Raw genomic sequence first — 18,158 nt, forward strand, 5'->3', positions numbered from 1 at the left:
TCACATTGCATTAACTAAACAAATACTTCTGCAAGCCAGATCCAGCTTAGTCTCTTCTCTTTATTTTTTTTTTTGAGACGGAGTCTTGCTCTGTCACCAGGCTGGAATTCAGTGGCACAATCTCAGCTCACTGCAACCTCCACCTCTCGAGTTCAAGTGATTCTCCTGTCTCAGCCTCCTGAGTAGCTGGGATTATAGGCGTGCACCACCATACCTGGCTAATTTTCATATTTTTAGTAGAGACGGGGTTTCAACATGTTGGCCAGGCTGGTCTCGAACTCCTGACCTCAGGTGAGCCACCCTCTTGGTCTCCCAGAGTTCTGGGATTACAGACTAGAGCCACCGCACCTGGCCTATAGTCTCTTCTTAATGCTTTAATGAAAGGGCAGATATTAGGAGGCATATTCCATGTATGCATTCACTTATTTATTACACAAAGGGTTTTTTTTTTTTTTTGGCATCTGCCATGTGCCAACTGGGCTGGATGCTAAGGGTTCTGGAATGAACTAGACATGACCCCTTCCCCTGGGCTAATGGCTGAATGGGGGCATGACATGGACATGAAAAGAGATGATCGTGGGACACTGAGGTAGGTACCACGCTTGGGGACTGCGAGGAGCCATGGGCACCTGGATTTAGCTGAACTCCCCAGGATGAGAAGGTTAGGGATAGAATTGCAAGCAAGCAGAGGCCCAGTCTGTGCCAAGGCACCAGGTCGAGCCAGCGTGGACACGTTTGGGAGCAGCTGCGAGTTTTGTTCCAATAGAGAGTGAATAGGTATTGCCGAAAGCCGAGAGGAGGCGGCTGGGGCTGAGCAAAGTGCCCTGGTGTGGCTTTTTCCATCTGCACCCAAAGCACTCATGACATGCAGTTTTGTCGGTGTGAATGAGAATGACAGCAAGGCGTCCCCATTCTCCTGTCCCAGGGCCTCCATCGGGCGGAGACTGCAAACCAAGGACCCCAAGCTTGGAAACCCTGAAAGGAACAGAATAAATCCCAGAGCTCGGTTCCCTGGCCCTGGCCCAACCAACGCCCGAGCCAGTGGCTTGCTTTCTTTTCTATTTTAAAATTTTAAAAATTCGGCAAGGTTCTACAAAAGAAAATCAAAGGCTCTGTTTGCCAGATTAATCAAATAGCTTCCCGTCCTTCTTTCTAGTGTCTTTCCCCTCCCCCAGCTCTCCTCTAAGCCAATTAAGTTGATTAAAATAAAGCCCGCTGCATTTTAAATTCCGTCTGGTTGGCATATCAGAGGGGTCCTTGTGGCAGCTTTGTGCGGGGGCGGGAGGGGGGATGGGGGACAAGGTCAGCAGTCTGCTGTGAAGTGCCGTGCAGACGGGGTGATCTGAGTCCCCGGCCTGGGTGATGGCAATGGGGTGGCCTAGCCGCCTGTCCTGAGACCTCACCAGGCCTCTCCTGGTTTCTGTGAGCCAAAGAGCCACTGCCATTTTACTTTGGGGAGAGGCAGAAATGTGCCTGATGACTTCCCTCTCTTGCTGGCCTTCTAGGGCAAGAAAGACTCCTCCCCGTGGACCTGCCCCTTCCACTCGCCACTCCAGCTGTTTTTTGTTATTCGAAATACAAGGCAGCTGGGGGACTTCGGTCTGGCCAAGATCAAGGTTCGGAATTACTGGACGGCTGATGGCGTAAGTAACAGGCGCTGGTTCCCCACTGGGCACTGGGTTGATGGAAGCGCTTAGCAGTTCGCTAATGGCCTGGTTCCTAAAGTTGCAAAATGGGTACACGAAGGCCCTGCTGCCCTGTGTGCGCAGCAATAGCCTGCTGGAGGTTCACACCGCATTCTCACAGCCCCCACAGAGCTTCCGGCTCTGGGGTTGGGAGGTGGTATCAGGGCCCCCTTGGGGGAATTGGAAAAATACAAGCCGAGACTCAGTTTGACAGATAAGGAAACAGAGACACAGAGAGGTTATGTAACTTGACGCAAGCCACACAGCCAGTCAGTGTGAGAGTGAGAGTGTGAACCCCTGCACTGGACTCCAGGCTTGTTCTCTTAGCTATCGCTTTTCAAATGTTAATTTGCAATGACTCATCTGCAGGATCTTGCTAAAAGACAGGTTCTAATTCAGCAGGTCTGGGGCAGGGCCTGAGATTCTGCGGGTCCAGCCGGCTCCTGGGTGCGCCAGGTTTCTGTTTCTCTTAACCTCTGGCTGTCGTACCCCTCTGGCTCTATTGTTTATTTTTTTAAAGACTAGTCAAGTACGGTAATGAGAAGGGGCGATAGAATAGAAAAAGGAGTTAGATCTGTAACAGACTGTGATCAGTTGAGAAACTTGCTACCTTCGGACCCACCCCCTCCAATTGCAGGATCCATGCCCTCCTTTTTAACCTCACACTGTCTCCCCTGATGCTCCTGCCTGCGCCCACACCCTGTCCTTCCTTCTCTGGGCTGTTTTTCGTGCACTCATAGTTCCATCAGAGAACTAAATACTGAGGAAGGACAGGAACTCGCTTGGCCTATCTGCCCTCTTATGGTCGGCATAGGAGGAAAGAGTTGTACTTTCAAATCTGTAAGGGAAGCAGTAGTTCAGGTGAGATTATAAATAGGAACGGAGCCTCACCTTCAGTCTTGCTAGAGACATTAGGGAGTGGTGGGGACTACGGTAGACTGGCAAGCCCGTGCCCTAGGGAAAGGGAAGCCACTCTAAGAGTTGCTTTGTAGAATACCAGCCAGTTCTGCTAGCTCTTCCCAACATGCCCAGTGAGCTGGATATCTGAGTTTTGATATAAGCCTTCCTTATTTGTAAATGTCAGTAGCTAATTTAGGTTCTTTTTAAACCACCACACAATTCAAACAAAACTCATCTTTGGGCTGGAGCTAGCCTGCCCCAGACTGCGTGGAGTGTGGAGAAAGGATCCCATCTCAGGCTGGGAGAGATCAGGGAAGGTTCTTGAAGGAACACACACCTGAGCTGCGATGGCAAGAGACAGCAGCAGTCAGCCGAGGCAGGAAAGGAGACAGTGTGTCCTGGGTGGAGGCCCGGCTTGTTCACAGGCATGGAGGCGCGAAGGAACACACCCTCTTAATCTCTCTCACTTGCACTGCGCCCAGCCCTCCAGTCTGTCTCCAGCAGCCACCAGGGAGATCCAATCACATGTCTCTGCTGCTTCAAACCCTCAGAGCCTCTCCTTGGCCCAGAGCATCAAGGTCAACCCCCTGAGTGTGACATTAGAGCCTCCTAATGCCCTCGTGCCCGGCCCTGGCTCTCTCCTGTCAATACCTGACCTTTGCACAGTGCCCTCCAGAATGCAGGCTGCCCTGGCTTTCCACCCCCCACCATGATAGTGATACCTTCATCCCTGCCTCCACATCCCTATCTCACTCAACTCAGAATGCCCGTCTCTGCCTCATATTCCTGGAAACCCAGATGTCACTTTCTCCAGGAAGCCGACCCTGCCCCCTGCCCCCTGCCCTCTGCCCCTTGCACATCTCTGGGACCTCATGAACGTGTTCCACCATCTCCTTTCCGAAATTTATGGCTACTTTCTCAGGGCACCATGGACCCCTTGAGAGTAGGACGTGAGTCATCTCCACCCCTGCTCTAGTGAAAGGAGAAATACATGGTTGATGAATGAATGAATGAATGAGCGCCTTTTCCCAATAATCCATAAGCAGTTGTATTATCCTTGTTGATGTCTGGATGAGAGGCTAGGCGAGGCTAGGTGGCTTGCAGGAGACCACACGGCTGGTTGGAGGCAGAGCTGGGAACCTAGTCCTGGAGAGGCAGTCCTCCCACTCCTTCCCTCCCTCCTTCCCGTCCTCCCTTCCTGAGCTTCTTCCTGCTAGTTCTGCCACCCACCAGCTGTCCATCCACCTAGTGATCATATCCCAAGCACCTGTCAGTTGCAAGGCACCTAGAATCTGGAAAGCAACAGGCCGGGCAGCCATGGCCGGCTGTGTGTACACACAGTGCTGCCCAGAGCTTTCTCTGATTTCTGATCTTTGAGGTTTTTTTTTTCTAAACACCTGAAGTTTAAACTTGAGAAAAAGAAGTCCAAGCCACTGGGATCAGTGAGGAAATTTCTCTGGGCATGTCAGCCTCCCCTTCTCCACTTGCCAGCCCTGGCCTCTCGAGGGCACAGAGGCTGACCGCTCAGACCCTGGAATGCAGCCCCAGCTCACGTAGCCATAGCACACTGTGAGCATCTGGGGCCAGGTCCACTCATTCCAAGTCCCACTCAGTACTTCCTGGCAGGTGGCCGTCGGCACCCTCTTCTGGAATGGGCAGCGGAACAGGGGTGGCTACCCGTGCCTGTGCCCTGCAGCTCGGCCCTGTCACCGTATATATATCTCAGGGCAAGGAAAGCAGATTTTATGTGCAGGATTACAACAAAGATAAGCTTCATCCCTTTTGCCCAGGGCTTGCTTTTCTGCTTTAACCTTTGCTCAGCCTTCCTTGTGCTTATAGAATTCTTTTAAAAGGCACAGGGTATTAAGAATCCAGCAGGAGCATGGGGTGTCATCGCGGGTGCTTGGGGAGCTAGCTGTTGGCTGTGGGGATTCGAGAGCCGAGGTCTTTCCACACCCAGGGTGGAGTGTGGAGGACTGCGGTTCCTGCCAGGGCATCGCTTATGTAACACACACCCATCTGTTGCCAGAATTTACCAGGAGCAGGAAAGCGCAAACACATGCAGCTGCAGGTTGGTTTGATTTAATATTCTCCAGAGGATGCTATTACTGTGTGTTTTAGAGGAGATAAAATGAGAGTTTATAGGAAATATAGCTTGGCCTGGTAGACATGGCTTGTTAATACAGTATTTTGTGTATGGGAATCTGAAGAAGAAAAGTTAAATTCGGGAAGCTAATCCAACCCGGGCTTATTTAGAATGGAAGAAAGGAAGGGACTAGAAAAAGGGAGTCTCTTTTATTGGGAATGTGTGGCCTGTAAAATCCTCATGCTAGCGTTTATGGGCTCCGTTCCCCCTCACTAGTTGATACTGTAAGTGTCAGCTGGCCCAGAGGAGAGGGATAGGAGAGGCAAAGTGAGGACGTGGAGGCTCGCCACCACCACGGCAGTGCACAGAAGGCAGCTCACAGACGTCTCTACTTGTGACAGCTGCCATTTATTGAACGCCTCGGGTATCAGGCACGCATGAGGCACCCTGTAGGCACTCAGTAAATATGTGATGCATGAACAAATAACTGAACAAATGAATCATTTCAGTTAACCCCCAGTGATCCTGTGAGGCACGTGGTGGTGTTTCCCATCATATAGATGAAGAAGCCAGAACTTAGGACAGTGAGATCCCACATAGCAAATAGACTGTGTCTCTTTTGCCAACTCTGCTGGGAAACAGCTTGCTGGAGTGCTGTCCTGAGAAAGATCTGGAACCTTCTTTCTGGTTCATGGAGGAAAGGGTGCAATGATTGATCGGCGACATCTGCCGTGGGCTCAGGAGGATGTGATAATATGTGTGTCGCATCTTTTGGTGTTCCCCAGATGAAGTGACTTGCCCAGCTAGCAGGTTGTAAGAGACAAAGCCGGGGAGGGGATTTGAGGTCTTCTTGTCTTTCTCTGGTTTTTCACGGCACTGCTTCTCCTGCAGAGTGGCATCTGCCAGGAGAAAGAAACCAAGTTTCCCTTCTCTAGTAGGTGATAACTCACCCAGAAAGTGGGCTTCCAGCAGCTCCCCATGGCCCATCTGTTTGCCTTTATAACAGTCATATTAGTTATATGTGACAGGACAGATAGGTGCACCGTCCTCATCATCACCCACAGTGTCACCACGCAAGTGCTGCCTACAGCCTGGTCACACCAGGGAGTAAGACAGCAGCGAGCATCCGGGCAGGATGGGCACCCAGGGTATAGATTATATTCAGAAAGGCACTCATTACATTGTTTTTGAATAAATGAATGCTGCAGTGCATTTCCCCAGGGGCATATTTCTGTGACACGTCATGTGGTCTAGGCCGGGGGTCCCCAGCCCCCAGGCCACAGGCTGGTACCAGTCTGTTAGGACCAGGCCACACAGCAGGAGTTGAGCACCAGATGTGCGAGCATTACTGCCTGAGCTCCGCCTCCTGTCAGATCAGCGGTGTGAGATTCTCATACACATGGGAACCCTATTGGGACCTGCGCATGGGAAGGATCTAGGTTGCATGCTCCTTATGAGAATCTAATGCCTGATGATCTGAGGTGGAACAGTTTCATCCTGAAATCATCCCCACCCCTCCCACCATCCACAGAAAAACTATCTTCCACAAAACCAGTCCCTGTGCCCAAAAGGCTGGGACCGCTGGCATAGGCCACCGCTGCTCAATAGAACTTTCCCTGATGATAGAAATGTCCTGTACCTGCCCTGTAGGGTACATAACCACTAGACACAGGTGGCCTTTGAGGACTTTGCAAGTGGCTAGTGCACTGAGACACTGACTACACTTTACATTGTAATTAATTAATTTTAATTTGAAGTGGCCACACGTGGCTGGTGACTACATAGGGGACTGCATGAGTCTCGGTGCTGAGGGTGCAGTGGTGAACAAATAGACAAGGCCTGTCCCCTCTGTTGGGGAGGGGACAGTAAACAAGGACACAACAAATAACCTTTCAGGTCACACTGAGTATTCCGAAGACAATAAAACGGGATGGTGAGTGAGGGCCACAGGGAGGAAGAGGCTGGGCTGCCTTGAGCCAGGTGGCCAGAGGCCTTCCCCAAGCTCAGTGATGACCAGGAGTAGCTATGGGGCATCTGTGGAAGGGCATTCCCTGCAGGGCACAGCAGGAGCAAAGGCCCTGAGGTAGGAGTTCGAGGACTGTGCTTTCGCCAAGTGATTGGAGCATGGGGAACAAGGAGTGTCAAGGGAGGTCCCAGAGGGAGATGGGGACCAAATCCTGTGGACCAGCAGGTTTGCATTTGATTCAGAGACAAGCAGAATATAGTGTGGTTGGAGCCAGCCCACCTGAGACTGTGTGGCCTTGGGCAAGCTACCTCATATCTCTATAGCTCAGCTTTCTCTGAAACATGGGATATTGTCCAGTGAATGCGTGTCAAGTGCTCTGAATCATTCCTGGCCTCCTGCCCTCTATACAGGGCTCAGCTATTAGTGTTATCACCGGAGGCTTCTGAGCAGGGTGACGTGATCTGATGGAGGACGTTTTGTTTTTCTAGACATTCTCTCTCTGTTGCCCAGGCTGGAGTACAGTGGCGTGATCATAGCTCACTGCAACCTGGGCTCAAGCGTTCCCCCGACCTCAGCCTCCCAAGTCGCTGGGACCCCAGGTGTACATACCACACACAGCTCATTTTTTATTTTTTGTAGAGATAGGCTGGTCTCAAACTCTTGGCCTCCAGTCATCCTCCTGCCTCAGCTTCCCTAAGTGTTGGGATTACAGGTGTGAGCCACCACGCCCAGTCCTGATTGAGAAATTTAAAAGACTACTCTGCTTGATTTGGAGAATGGATCAGGGGCAGAGGGAGCCCAGAGAGGAGGCTCAAGGCGTAGTTTCACTAAGAACTGTCTAGCTAAAGATGGTGGTGGCTTGGATGAGGGTGTCAGTGCTTTTGGGGGGTACTTTGGGTGGACTCAACTCATCCTATGACAATATTTGGATTTGCACCAATGTCTTTTTCTTGGAAGAAGTTTTCAACTAAATGCAAAAGTGAAGAGATTAGTTCAGTAATGAGGCATGTATCCATCACCGGCTTCAGTAATTATCAACATTCTGCTATTGTTTCACGTATCCCGCTAACATTTGAAAGTAAATTGTGGCTATCACACTATTTCACTCATAAATTCTTCAGTATGCATCTCTAACAAAAAAGATGTTTATTTTTCTATAACCTTGATGCCACTATCGTGCCTGGCTGTAATTAATTATCATGCTCTGATACCCACTTCATATTTAAACATTCCTAATTCTCTCAGAATTGTTTCTTTTACACTTGGCTTGTTTGGATCCTCATACAAACCAAGACCAAACGTGGCAATGACTTGGAAGTCAAAGATGCAACCTTCATTTGGTCACCTGAGTCAGTGCAGCCTGACGGCTCTGCCGCATGGCAGGGTCTGGGCACCATGGTGCCTGGGAAGTATGGCGGGCATCTTAGCAGGGCAACTGGTGGAAAGGGGACTGACTGCACTGCATGGGAAGCTTCCTGAGCTGTGGACCTCAGGCTTGGTCTAGGCCACTGCCAGTGACCAGAGGGCACTTTCCATTGGGTGGGATGCAGTGAGTACAGTCTGTGGGCAGAGTCCTCACTCAGGTAGGTACAGGCACGGTAGCCGTGAGAGGGTCAGCTTTAAAGTGGGTCCCTAGCTAGCAGGGGAAGGAGAGGTGAACAGAGAATTCAGCCTTTATTTATTTGTTTATATATTTAGAGACAGAGTCTCACGTTGTTACCCAGGCTGGAGTGCAATGGTGTGATCTCAGTTCACTGCAAACTTCACCCCTCCGGATTCAAGCAATTCTCCTGCATCAACTTCCCGAGTAGCTGAGACTACAGGCACAAGCCACCATGCCCAGCTAATTTTCATATTTTTAATAGAGATGGGTTTTACAGTGTTGGCCAGGCTGGTCTCAGACTCCTGACCCCAGTGATCCACCTGCCTCTGCCTCCCAAAGTGCTGGGACTTACAGGCATGAGCCACTGGGCCCAGCCAAATTCAGCCTTTAAAGAGAGTGGCCCCACAAGAACGTAGGGATTCAGAACCAGGGTCTACTCCTAGCAAGAATGAAAGTAGATGCAGAGCTGGCATGGAAGCTGAGACCCATGTCCTGTGCTGCGCAGACCAGGTGGGCAGGCTGCAGCTGGAAGTAGGCAGACACCTGGGCAGGAGAGGGCTGTTCACCCAGGTGTAGGTGCTGACTGGCGCAGCAGGAGACATCACAGACCACCTGGAGGGTAGAGCTTGTCACCTGCCTCCTGCCAGCCTTGGCCGGGACTGATTCAGTAGCTGAGCCTGTTGATTGGCATTCTTAGTAGCAGGGCCATTTTATCAGTCAGGATTCTTTTGGTAGCAAAGGGCAGAAAACCCAATTAAAATTGGGTTAAGCACAAAATAGAAGTCTTTGGCTTCTGTAACAGAGGACGCTGGGTGGCTGGCTTTAGGTATGGTGGCATCCAGGAGTTCACGTGATGTCATCAGGAATCTGCCTCCATCCATCACTTAACCTCTCTTCTCCTCTGTGCTGGCCTCATCCTCAGGTTCCATGTGGGAGCGCCTAATGGCATCAGGTTCATATTTATTACATCAGTCCCCTCAGAAAGAAACTGCCCTCATGGAAGCGGCAATCTAGCACCCATTGGTCAGGCCTGCGTTGCTCCCTGAGGTGGGCCCACATTATCCACATGAGGTGAGATTAAGAGAAGGCTGGATCTTCAATGGGAAATTGAAATACTGCCTCTCAAAGAAGGAAAAATCACCAGGGAAGATAGAAAATCATACCCAACCTAGGTCCTTTTTCTTTTTCTCTGAGAACATAGGAGTCACATGCTGTTGAATTTATTCATCAGCTCCCAAACTTAAACCTTACTTGACACTTAACCACAGATCAAAGCTGCAGGCCTGACCACTGGATCGCTATGCCTGGCCTTTCTTACTGCGAATGCACACTACTCCCACTCAGCACACCCAAACCCTCCCCATCTGTCCACCCACGCCAGGCTTCCTTCTCCACTTCCTTTTTCTGTCCGCGCCAGCTCTTGGCTCACAACTTTGATCCTCTGACTTCCTTTGCCCCTCACTGTCAGGCACCTCTAAATCCTACCAGTTCTATTTCCAAAATCAGTCTCCTTCCCAATCCAGCTTGCCCTTCCCCTTCTGCCTGTTGCTGCATGATGCCTCATTCCCGTGTGTCCCCATCCTCCCCTCCACTGCTCATGGGCTCAGCCCCTCCTCTCATCAGCAGAGGTTTGTCAGTTGCCCCAAGCCCAGGCGTTGTGCTGGGAATGAGCACTGACACACTGCCCACCCCTGCAAGCTCATGCCCAGGCAGGGGAGGCCCAGGGACCCTGCAGTGAAGGGGATGAGCGCCAGGCGTCCCAGCTGCAGAATGCCTCAGGGGAGCAGCCACGGCCCACTGCCGTCACGTGCCTCCCAGAGCATCCTGGGAAGAAGGCTGGACACAGGGGCTGTGCCCTGGTGATAGATGCAGCTCACAGGTAGACTTCCACTGGAACACATGATGTTTTCCAAATTCTTTGAATTAATGGCCAACATTTTAAAATTGGGAGGTTTTGTATGAAAACATGAAGTTCTTTTGCTTTTCTTGAGAAACTAGAAAATGCCACATTTACACCTGGAAGCTTCAGTGGAGCTGAGTCACAACGACACAGTGGTCTTTTCACCCCATTGCCTGTCTCATTTGCGGGACTTGCCCGGACGCTGAATGCGTTTGCATTGGTGACTTCTTCCACTCCCTGACCCCGGAATCTGGCAGTCTGGCTCCTTCATGCTCATACAGCTTTGATCTCCTGCTGGCCCCCATAAAACGCTTCTCTCCTTCCTGCCTTAGTTCCTGCCATCCCCAGAGCCTAGAATACCTGACCTGTCTTGTTACAAACCTGCCTTTCACAACATTCGGGTTCCGCTTAAGCCTGATTTCACCCACAAGCCTCCCCATCCCCCTAAGCCTGCCTTAGGCCCCTTCTGGGGGTCTCCAGCCACACCTTTCCTGGCACCAAGTCCCTGCTTCTTGAGGGTGGGTGTTCCTTAGGGTCCTGAGTTTCTGATGTACAAACAGGCACCCCTGGCCAAATCCACCCTGCAGATGCGTTCCATTTGGTCCTCACAGTGTTTATAGCTTACAAATTGTCTGATGACAACATTTGGAAATTGGCTTTTGAGGGCGTGGGAATATTCCCTCTCTTTCACCCACTGGCTGAAGCTGAGTGGTCCCTGCTTCCTCTGGACTTGGAGGTATGTGTCCTTCAGCTCACAGACCCCCACGGCTGCGATGCCACTAGCATTTGAGCATGTGACCCCTTCATCTGCAGCTGGTTGTGAACTCTTCAAGATGAGGACCCTGGCTTGCTTCCTTTGCTTCCCACACAGGCCATGATACCCCCCAAAAACCCCCATACAATATGGGCTGCATTGAATAAAATCGCAAGAATTGCATGCCAGGGCCTCCCCTCAAACTTAGCAGAGTTTTGTCCTCAGAGTACATGGGGTTCCTCCTGTGCCTGCTGCCAGCCTCTGCCAGAAACAGGGAGACTGCTGCACTGGGCTCTGCAGGAGCAGTATCTCTGAGCCATGCCAGCCAGAGCAGCCGGCCTCGACGGGTCTACACATTTAGGTGCGGTACATTAGCTACAAGACATAAGGGTAGCTCCTGTTTCTTGCACATGTGGCAAGCGGTATTTAAAGCACTTTACACAAATCAGCTCATTCATTCTGCACCATAGTCTTATGAGACAGTTACTGCAGTTACCAGCTCCATGTTATGGATGGGGAAACTGAGACACAGAAAGGCAGAGCAACTTGCCGGCGACCCCATGACTACCAGGCAGTCTGGTGCCCACTTCACAGCCCTGCCTTTTTTTTTTTTTTTGAGATGGAGTCTCACTTTGTTGCCCAGCTGGAGTGCGGTGGCGCAATCTTGGCTCACTGCCACCTCCACCTCCCAGGTTCAAGTGATTCTCCTGCCTCACTATCCCAAGTAGCTGGGACTACAGGCATGCACCCCCACACCTGGCAACATTTTTTTTGTATTTTTAGTAGAGATGGGGTTTCACTATGTTGGCCAGGCTGGTCTCGAACTCCTGACCTCAGGTGATCTGCCCACCTCGGCCTCTCAAAGTGCTGGGATTATAGGCATGAGCCACTGCGCCCGGCATAGCCCTGTCTTTCTATAGAGCGACTGTTGTCACTGGAGAGCCAGGCCCTGCAGGAGGGCAGCCACTATTCAACATGTTAGCACCAACCTGGCATTGCCACACAGCCTACATTTTTCAACAGAGGCCAGAAATGCACCATGTTATCCTGAAGCTCCAATTTGTAAACATTACTAGTAATTCTGAAATGCTCAGTGAGCTAAATGAGCATGGTTTCAGCCAGAGGACCACCAATGTGTGACCTAATCAGATCCCATCCATGTTTGTCATCCTGAGTCTGTGATGCTGGGCAGGGCACACCATGGTCTTCCCAGAGTGTGTCATATGGTAGGTGTTTGTTCAATGTCTCAGTGTCTTACCATCTTCTTCTGCCCCTTCGAGGAAATAAAATTTCACATCACAAAGAATGGTTTTCATTGGCCTTCCTCCCAAGGGGCATGTAACAGACCATGAAGGTCACTCCCCAGTGAAACCAGAACTCCCTGTAAGTTTAGTCCCCAGAGCAAGCCCTCAAGACAGACAGGAATAGCCCTTTCCCCTGTCCTTGCAGGTCTTGCTTCTTGGGGAGGACAGGAAGATGGGTGGCCATGTCATGGAAGCTAGGCATCCCACTGGGAAAGCTAAGATGACCCACCTTGTGACTGTGCTGGACTAGATGGTGTCCCTATCACCCACCACTTCTTTAAAGGAAGGTGTCTGTGGACACTTGTCTAAGCAGTAGGTGCAGAGAGCCAGGTTGCAAGCCCAACCCTGAAAGCCCAGAGGAAGACTCAAGTCAACTGGAATCAGGAAGGAGAGGGAGACAGGGAGGGCCAAGGATTCCCTGGATGAATCAGCCCTGGAGCCAGGTCCTGAAGTGTGCGTGGCAGCTCTCTGGATGACAGCATCTCAACCCCAGTAGCCCTCCATACCTCGATAGACCTACAGTTGGGATAAAAACAGTGAGTCCAGAAGACAAACACTAAACCCCTGGCTCCTTCCTGTTCCAGAGCCAGCACTTCCGGGCAAAGAGCGAGGAAGGACAGCAGCCATGCTTTTTCTCTGCAGAGGTGCCAGTGAATGTTCCCAGCTAATGACACAACTCCCAGGGTGTGGGACGCCTGCCGTGTGGGCTCCCTGGGCTGGGCCTGAAGTCCGGCCGGTGCACGTGTGGGCTGACTCCAGCCGTGTCAACAGAGACCAGAAATGCACCTTGTTATGTGGAAGCTCCCAATTTGTAAATATGAATAATTCTGAAATTCTGAAATGCCTGGTGAGCTAAACGAGCATGGTTTCAGCCATGCCAAGGCATCGTTTGCCTTAACGGCCCCACCTTGGCATGCAGTATTTGGGTCTAGCTAATGCTTCGTTCCAGATGTTCTCACGTTGTATTGGCTGCGCCGAAGGCAGGTGCTTGTCTCCGGGGAAAGTGACTTAAGATGCTAAAGACCATGGCTCCACTTCACTGTTGTCACAGTGAAAGCATGCCACCATTCATCTTTATTGGGCAGTTGTGTGTTCATTGCAAGAGACATGCCATTCTACACCAGGGCCAGGGAGGAAAGTGGCCTTGCTGAGTTAATTACTTAGATTGAAAAAATATTAATATTGTTGTATTAAAAATGCATTACAGTTTCAGTACAGTTGATTCTCTCCAACTGTAAAGGAGGAAGATAAGGGCAAAATGTGGGCCGGGAAAGGTGTTCCCATTAACCACATACCAGCCGCAGAGTTTCAGAGTGTCCTTTTCAAAACCCATTGCAAAGGGGGTTTGAGGCAGCATGAACAGAAGACATAAAAATAACTCTAGTTAAAGAGGGAAATAAATATTCACACCAAGGAAACAAGGACACACACACACACACAGGGTTCTAAAGGTTAAGGTTAAGACAGTCAGCAGGAAGGCATTTCACTGTGCACTTCCGGGAAGAAGACAGAGCAAGGGAGAAAAGAGCCTGGAGTTAAAGCCCTGTCTACCGGAGAGGGAGGAAGCAGGCTGGCTCTTGAGGAGAGAGGGGATTTTCCCCCAGATCCTTTCCTAAAGATGTCCTTTATACAGAGCTGCACTGAGAGGGCGCAGAGGAATCCCAGGACGCAGAGGAATCCTGGCTCGCAGAATCCTCCATCCTGTGTTCTTCCTGGGGCAGATGTGGCTCTCATATAGCCTCTAAGCACACTCTTGTAATATAATGACACTAACGTGGTATATACGTAAATATGTAGAAAAATGTCTCAAAGGACTCGAACCCACACACACACACCACCCAGTGGAGGTGGAGGAGGAGGCTGGGATGGGACAGGAGACAGTTGGTCCATAGGGACTTATTTAAAAACAAAAAACAAAAAACAAAAGCCAGTTGCAGTAGTTCACGCAGCACTCTGGGAGGCTGAGGCATGCAGATCACCTGAGGTCAGGAGTTTAAGACCAGCCTGGTCAACATGGTGAAACCCTGTCTCCACTAAAAATACAAAAAGTAGCCGGGCATGGTGGCACACGCCTGTAATCCCAGCTACCTGGGAGGCTGAGGCATGAGAATCCCTTAAACCCAGGAGGCAAAGGTTGCAGGGAGCTGAGACGTGCCACTGCTGCATGCATTCCACCCTGGGTGACAGAGTGAGACTCCATCTCAAAAAGTAAAAAGAAAATTTAAAGAAAGGGTAGGGGCTCTGAGCTCCACAAGTACAGGGGCTCCTGCCAGTGGTCAGGCCAGCGTGGGCCAGGACTGTGGCTTTCTTGGAATCTAGCTTGACCCACAGGACGATGTGGTTAAGACCTCAGCATGCCAGCCAGAGTGGCTTCCACACACCAGCTGCGTGACCTTGGGGAGGGCATGTGCCTCAGTTTCTCCATCATAAAATGCGGCCCTAATGCCTCCCTTGCAGGATCGTTCTGAGGATGGCATAGGACAATGCAGTCTGTTATCCTTTAAACAGAATATCCAGAGAAATGACTAATATTTGTTCCCTATGGGGACCCCTCTCTGATGATCCTCGGGCCACCTCTGCCCATGAATGTGGCCTGTTTGGCCTGCAGAGTGCTGGAAACATTTCAGAACTCAGAGCTGCCAGGCAGGGCATGACCTTCCCACCTCCCCATGACCCCCGCCTACCACTGGTTTCCACCTGAGCCCACTCCTCTCTCTTACCTGCCTGACCCCTGCCTCTGTCTGCTTCTCTCTCAGTCCCCTCCCGGCCAGACATCTTGGTGGGAGCAGGGCAGCAGATGGCTGGAGGTCAGATGGGCTCTGGACTGGGAAAGGAAGATGGGTGGGCATGTCATGGAAGCCGGGCACCCTATTAAGAAAGCTAGGATGCCCACCTTGTGACTGCACTGGACTAGAAGGTTTCCCTAGCACCCACCACCTCTTTAAAGGAAGGCGTTTCTGTCTCACCAGACATCTCTGGCAGTAATTTTGCAGAACCAGTCATTGAAAACTGCCCATGCTGTCCTCAGATAGGTGTTTCCTGATGAATTCACAGCGTGCACTTGGTCTGTGCCTCTGCTAAACAGAGAATCCATCCATATAAACATGTAAAAGAGTGCTTTGAGAATCGACTTTTCTGACAGTCGGCAAATAGTAGCTTGCCATCCGCAATCGGATGATTGAAGCCGAGTTCCTGTGGTGTAACACAGGCTGGACGGTTCTCCTTCTAAATTGCTGCAGAAACCTCTGTAACTCAGTGATCCTGAAATTTGTTAGCTCCTACTCACCTAGCTTTCGGGAAGGCTAATTAGTACAGGTGAACATCTCCAGGGTCTCAGATCCCGTCTCCCAAGAGATCAGAAGCCACGGCCACAGGGGATATAAACAATCTGGAGGTGAAACCCGCAGGCTGCCACTTTACTGATCAGGTTTGTTTCCTAGAGCACTGTTGAGAGAGCAGTGCTTCCAGGAGAGAATACCCGTGTTTATTCATTTGGTAATTCCAAAGCAATTTTCTTTTTTGAGATGAAGTTTTACTCTTGTCATCTAGGCTGGAGTGTAATGGCATGATCTCAGCTCACTGCAACCTCCGCAACCTGGGTACAAGGGATTCTCCTGCTCAGCCTCCTGAGTAGCTGGGATTACAGGCACCCACCATCACACCCGGCTAATTTTTGTATTTTTAGTAGAGACAGGGTTTCACCATGTTGGCCACGCTGCCCTCGAACTCCTGACCTCAGGTGATCTTCCCGCCTCAGCCTCCCAAAGTTCTGGGATTACAGGCATGAGCCACCACGCCCAGCCCAAAAATTATTATGGAGTGCCTACTATGTGCCCTTGGACAAGACAGGCAGGGCCTCAGCTGTCTTGGAGCCTAACTTTGAGTGGGAAAAACAATTAAGTTAAAAGCTGATAAGCAAGACCATTGAGAGACTAAAAAGGAAAGAAGACAGGGCAGTAAGATAGAGAGGGGGCTGACGGGGCTGGGCTGCTCTAGCGGGGTGGCCAGGGAAGGTCCCGAAGAGAGAAGAAGGAGCAAGGCTGTGGGCATCTGGGGCCGAACATGCCAGGCAAGCGCAGAGGTTCTAAGGCAGGAACAGGCTGAGCCACATCAAGGAACCGAGGCAGGCGCCAGGAGCCGGAGTCAGAGACATCAGCGGGCACCCCTGAAGGATTGATTGTCAATACCATAGGAAGTCACTGGGCAGCTTTGAGCAAGAGGCTCCCGTGATCTGATTTCCATTGTTAAAAAAAATATTCACTGCTGTGTGGAAAATGAAGTAAGTGCAGGGTTTGAGGGAGACAGCCCAGATGGGAGGCGGAGAGACCAACTAGGAGGCGACGGTGGTGTCTCTAGGAGAGACCCTAGTGGCCCGGGCAGCAGCGCACGAGGTCAGGTCCAGGACGTGTTCTGGAGAGAGCCCAGGGGTGCGCCAGCAGACTGGATGTGAGCGAGAAGCAAGAGGGGACAAGGGGATGGCGAGATTTTTAGCAGCTTCTCAAATGATGGACCTACTTTTAGGGTAGTTGAAGACTAGGTTTGGAGAAAGTGATTTAAGAATTTTGTTTGGGGCACACCAGGCATGGTGACTCACACAGGTAATACCAGCACTTTGGGACACCAAGGCAGGAGGATCCCTTGAGCCCGGGAGTTCAAGAACAGCCTGGGCAACATAGTGAGACTCCATCTCTACCCCCGCCCCAAAATTTTTTTAAATTAGCTGGCAGTGGTGGCATGTACCTGTAGTCCCAGCCTCCCAGGAGGCTGAAACGGGAGGGTCACTTGAGCCCAGAAATTCGGGGTTGTAGTGAACCCTGATCAAGCCACTGCATGCCAGCCTGGGCAACAGAATAAGATCCAGTCTCAAAAAAAAAGAGAGCGCATTCTGTTTTGGGCATTTTCATATTGGAATACATGTGACATATCCAGGAAGAGAGGCCCAGCAGTCACTTGGGGCTTGGTGGAGAGGTCAGGGTTGGAGATGAGAATAACTGTGAGCCTGGGACCCAGATGGGATCACCTGGAGAGCGAGGGCAGAGCACTCAGGGGCCGAGCACTGAGCCCTGGGCAGCCCAGTTGTTCAAGGCCCAGCCGAAGAAGAGGAGGCAGCCCAGGATTTCTGCAGGCTCAGCCAGCGAGGCAGGAGAAAGCCGGGTGGTACAGAGCCACACAAACCCCAGGAAGGAAAGTCATCACAGAGGAGGAGGAGGAGAAGCTATGGTATACTACTGAGCCGCCACACCCGCCCCCCACCCCACAAAGGACTGAGAATTTCCTATGGAGTATGGCAGTTGGCCGGACCCTGTAATTTACTCTAGGAACCAGACACTTCTGACAGTCATTAGTAATGACACCAGGACAGCAGGTGTAAATCAGAATCGTCCCAGACAAAAAAGGACAGCCTGTCACCCCAGTTATTGGTGCCCAGGCCAGGTGGGTTCCATGTGGAAGTGGAGTCAGAAGGCCAGCAGGAGGAGGAGCCACAGGGACAGTGACACTCAGAGATTCACTGACAGAGTGACGGACAGGTCGTGGGGGGGGCCCCTGCAATGGAATATTCCTTAGCAGTAGGAAGGAAAGGAACTATTGGCTCCCACAACAGGTGAATCTCAGAGCAGTCATGATGACTGAAAGAAGCCGGGCAAAAAAGAGTATACGCGGCATGATTCCTTTATGTGAACATTCCAGAAGGGACGATCGGTGTATAGGGAGAGATGGTAGCCGGGTGCTTGCCTGGGGCCGGGGAAGGAGGCAGGGGAGACGGGTTACCGAGGGGCATGAGGAAACCTTGGGGGTGACAGGCACATTTGTTCTTTTGAGTGTAATGGTTTCATCGGTGTAGACACGTGTTAAAACTGATCAAGCTGTACCCATTAAAAATGCACAGTTTATCGTATGGGGGTATGTGTTCTATTCCTCCATAAAGCTGGGGAAAGAGTTGCTGTCAAGAGGACAAGCCA

At 51.1% G+C, this 18,158-nt stretch overlaps 1 protein-coding gene across 2 annotated transcripts in view; it reads left to right on the plus strand.

The window, feature by feature from the left end:
* KATNIP (katanin interacting protein) overlaps positions 1–18,158 on the plus strand; it is a 221,421-nt gene that overhangs the window by 160,704 nt on the left and 42,559 nt on the right. For both annotated transcript variants that reach the window (XM_012464613.2, XM_012464614.3), the window contains one exon: positions 1,506–1,643. In XM_012464613.2, coding sequence (XP_012320036.2) covers positions 1,506–1,643 — 138 coding nt within the window. The remainder of the gene's footprint in view (positions 1–1,505; positions 1,644–18,158) is intronic.

The sequence above is a fragment of the Aotus nancymaae genome, unplaced genomic scaffold (assembly GCF_030222135.1).
Source record: "Aotus nancymaae isolate 86718 unplaced genomic scaffold, 86718_ANA_hifiasm-v0.15.2.pri h1tg000049l, whole genome shotgun sequence".
NCBI lineage: Eukaryota > Metazoa > Chordata > Mammalia > Primates > Aotidae > Aotus > Aotus nancymaae.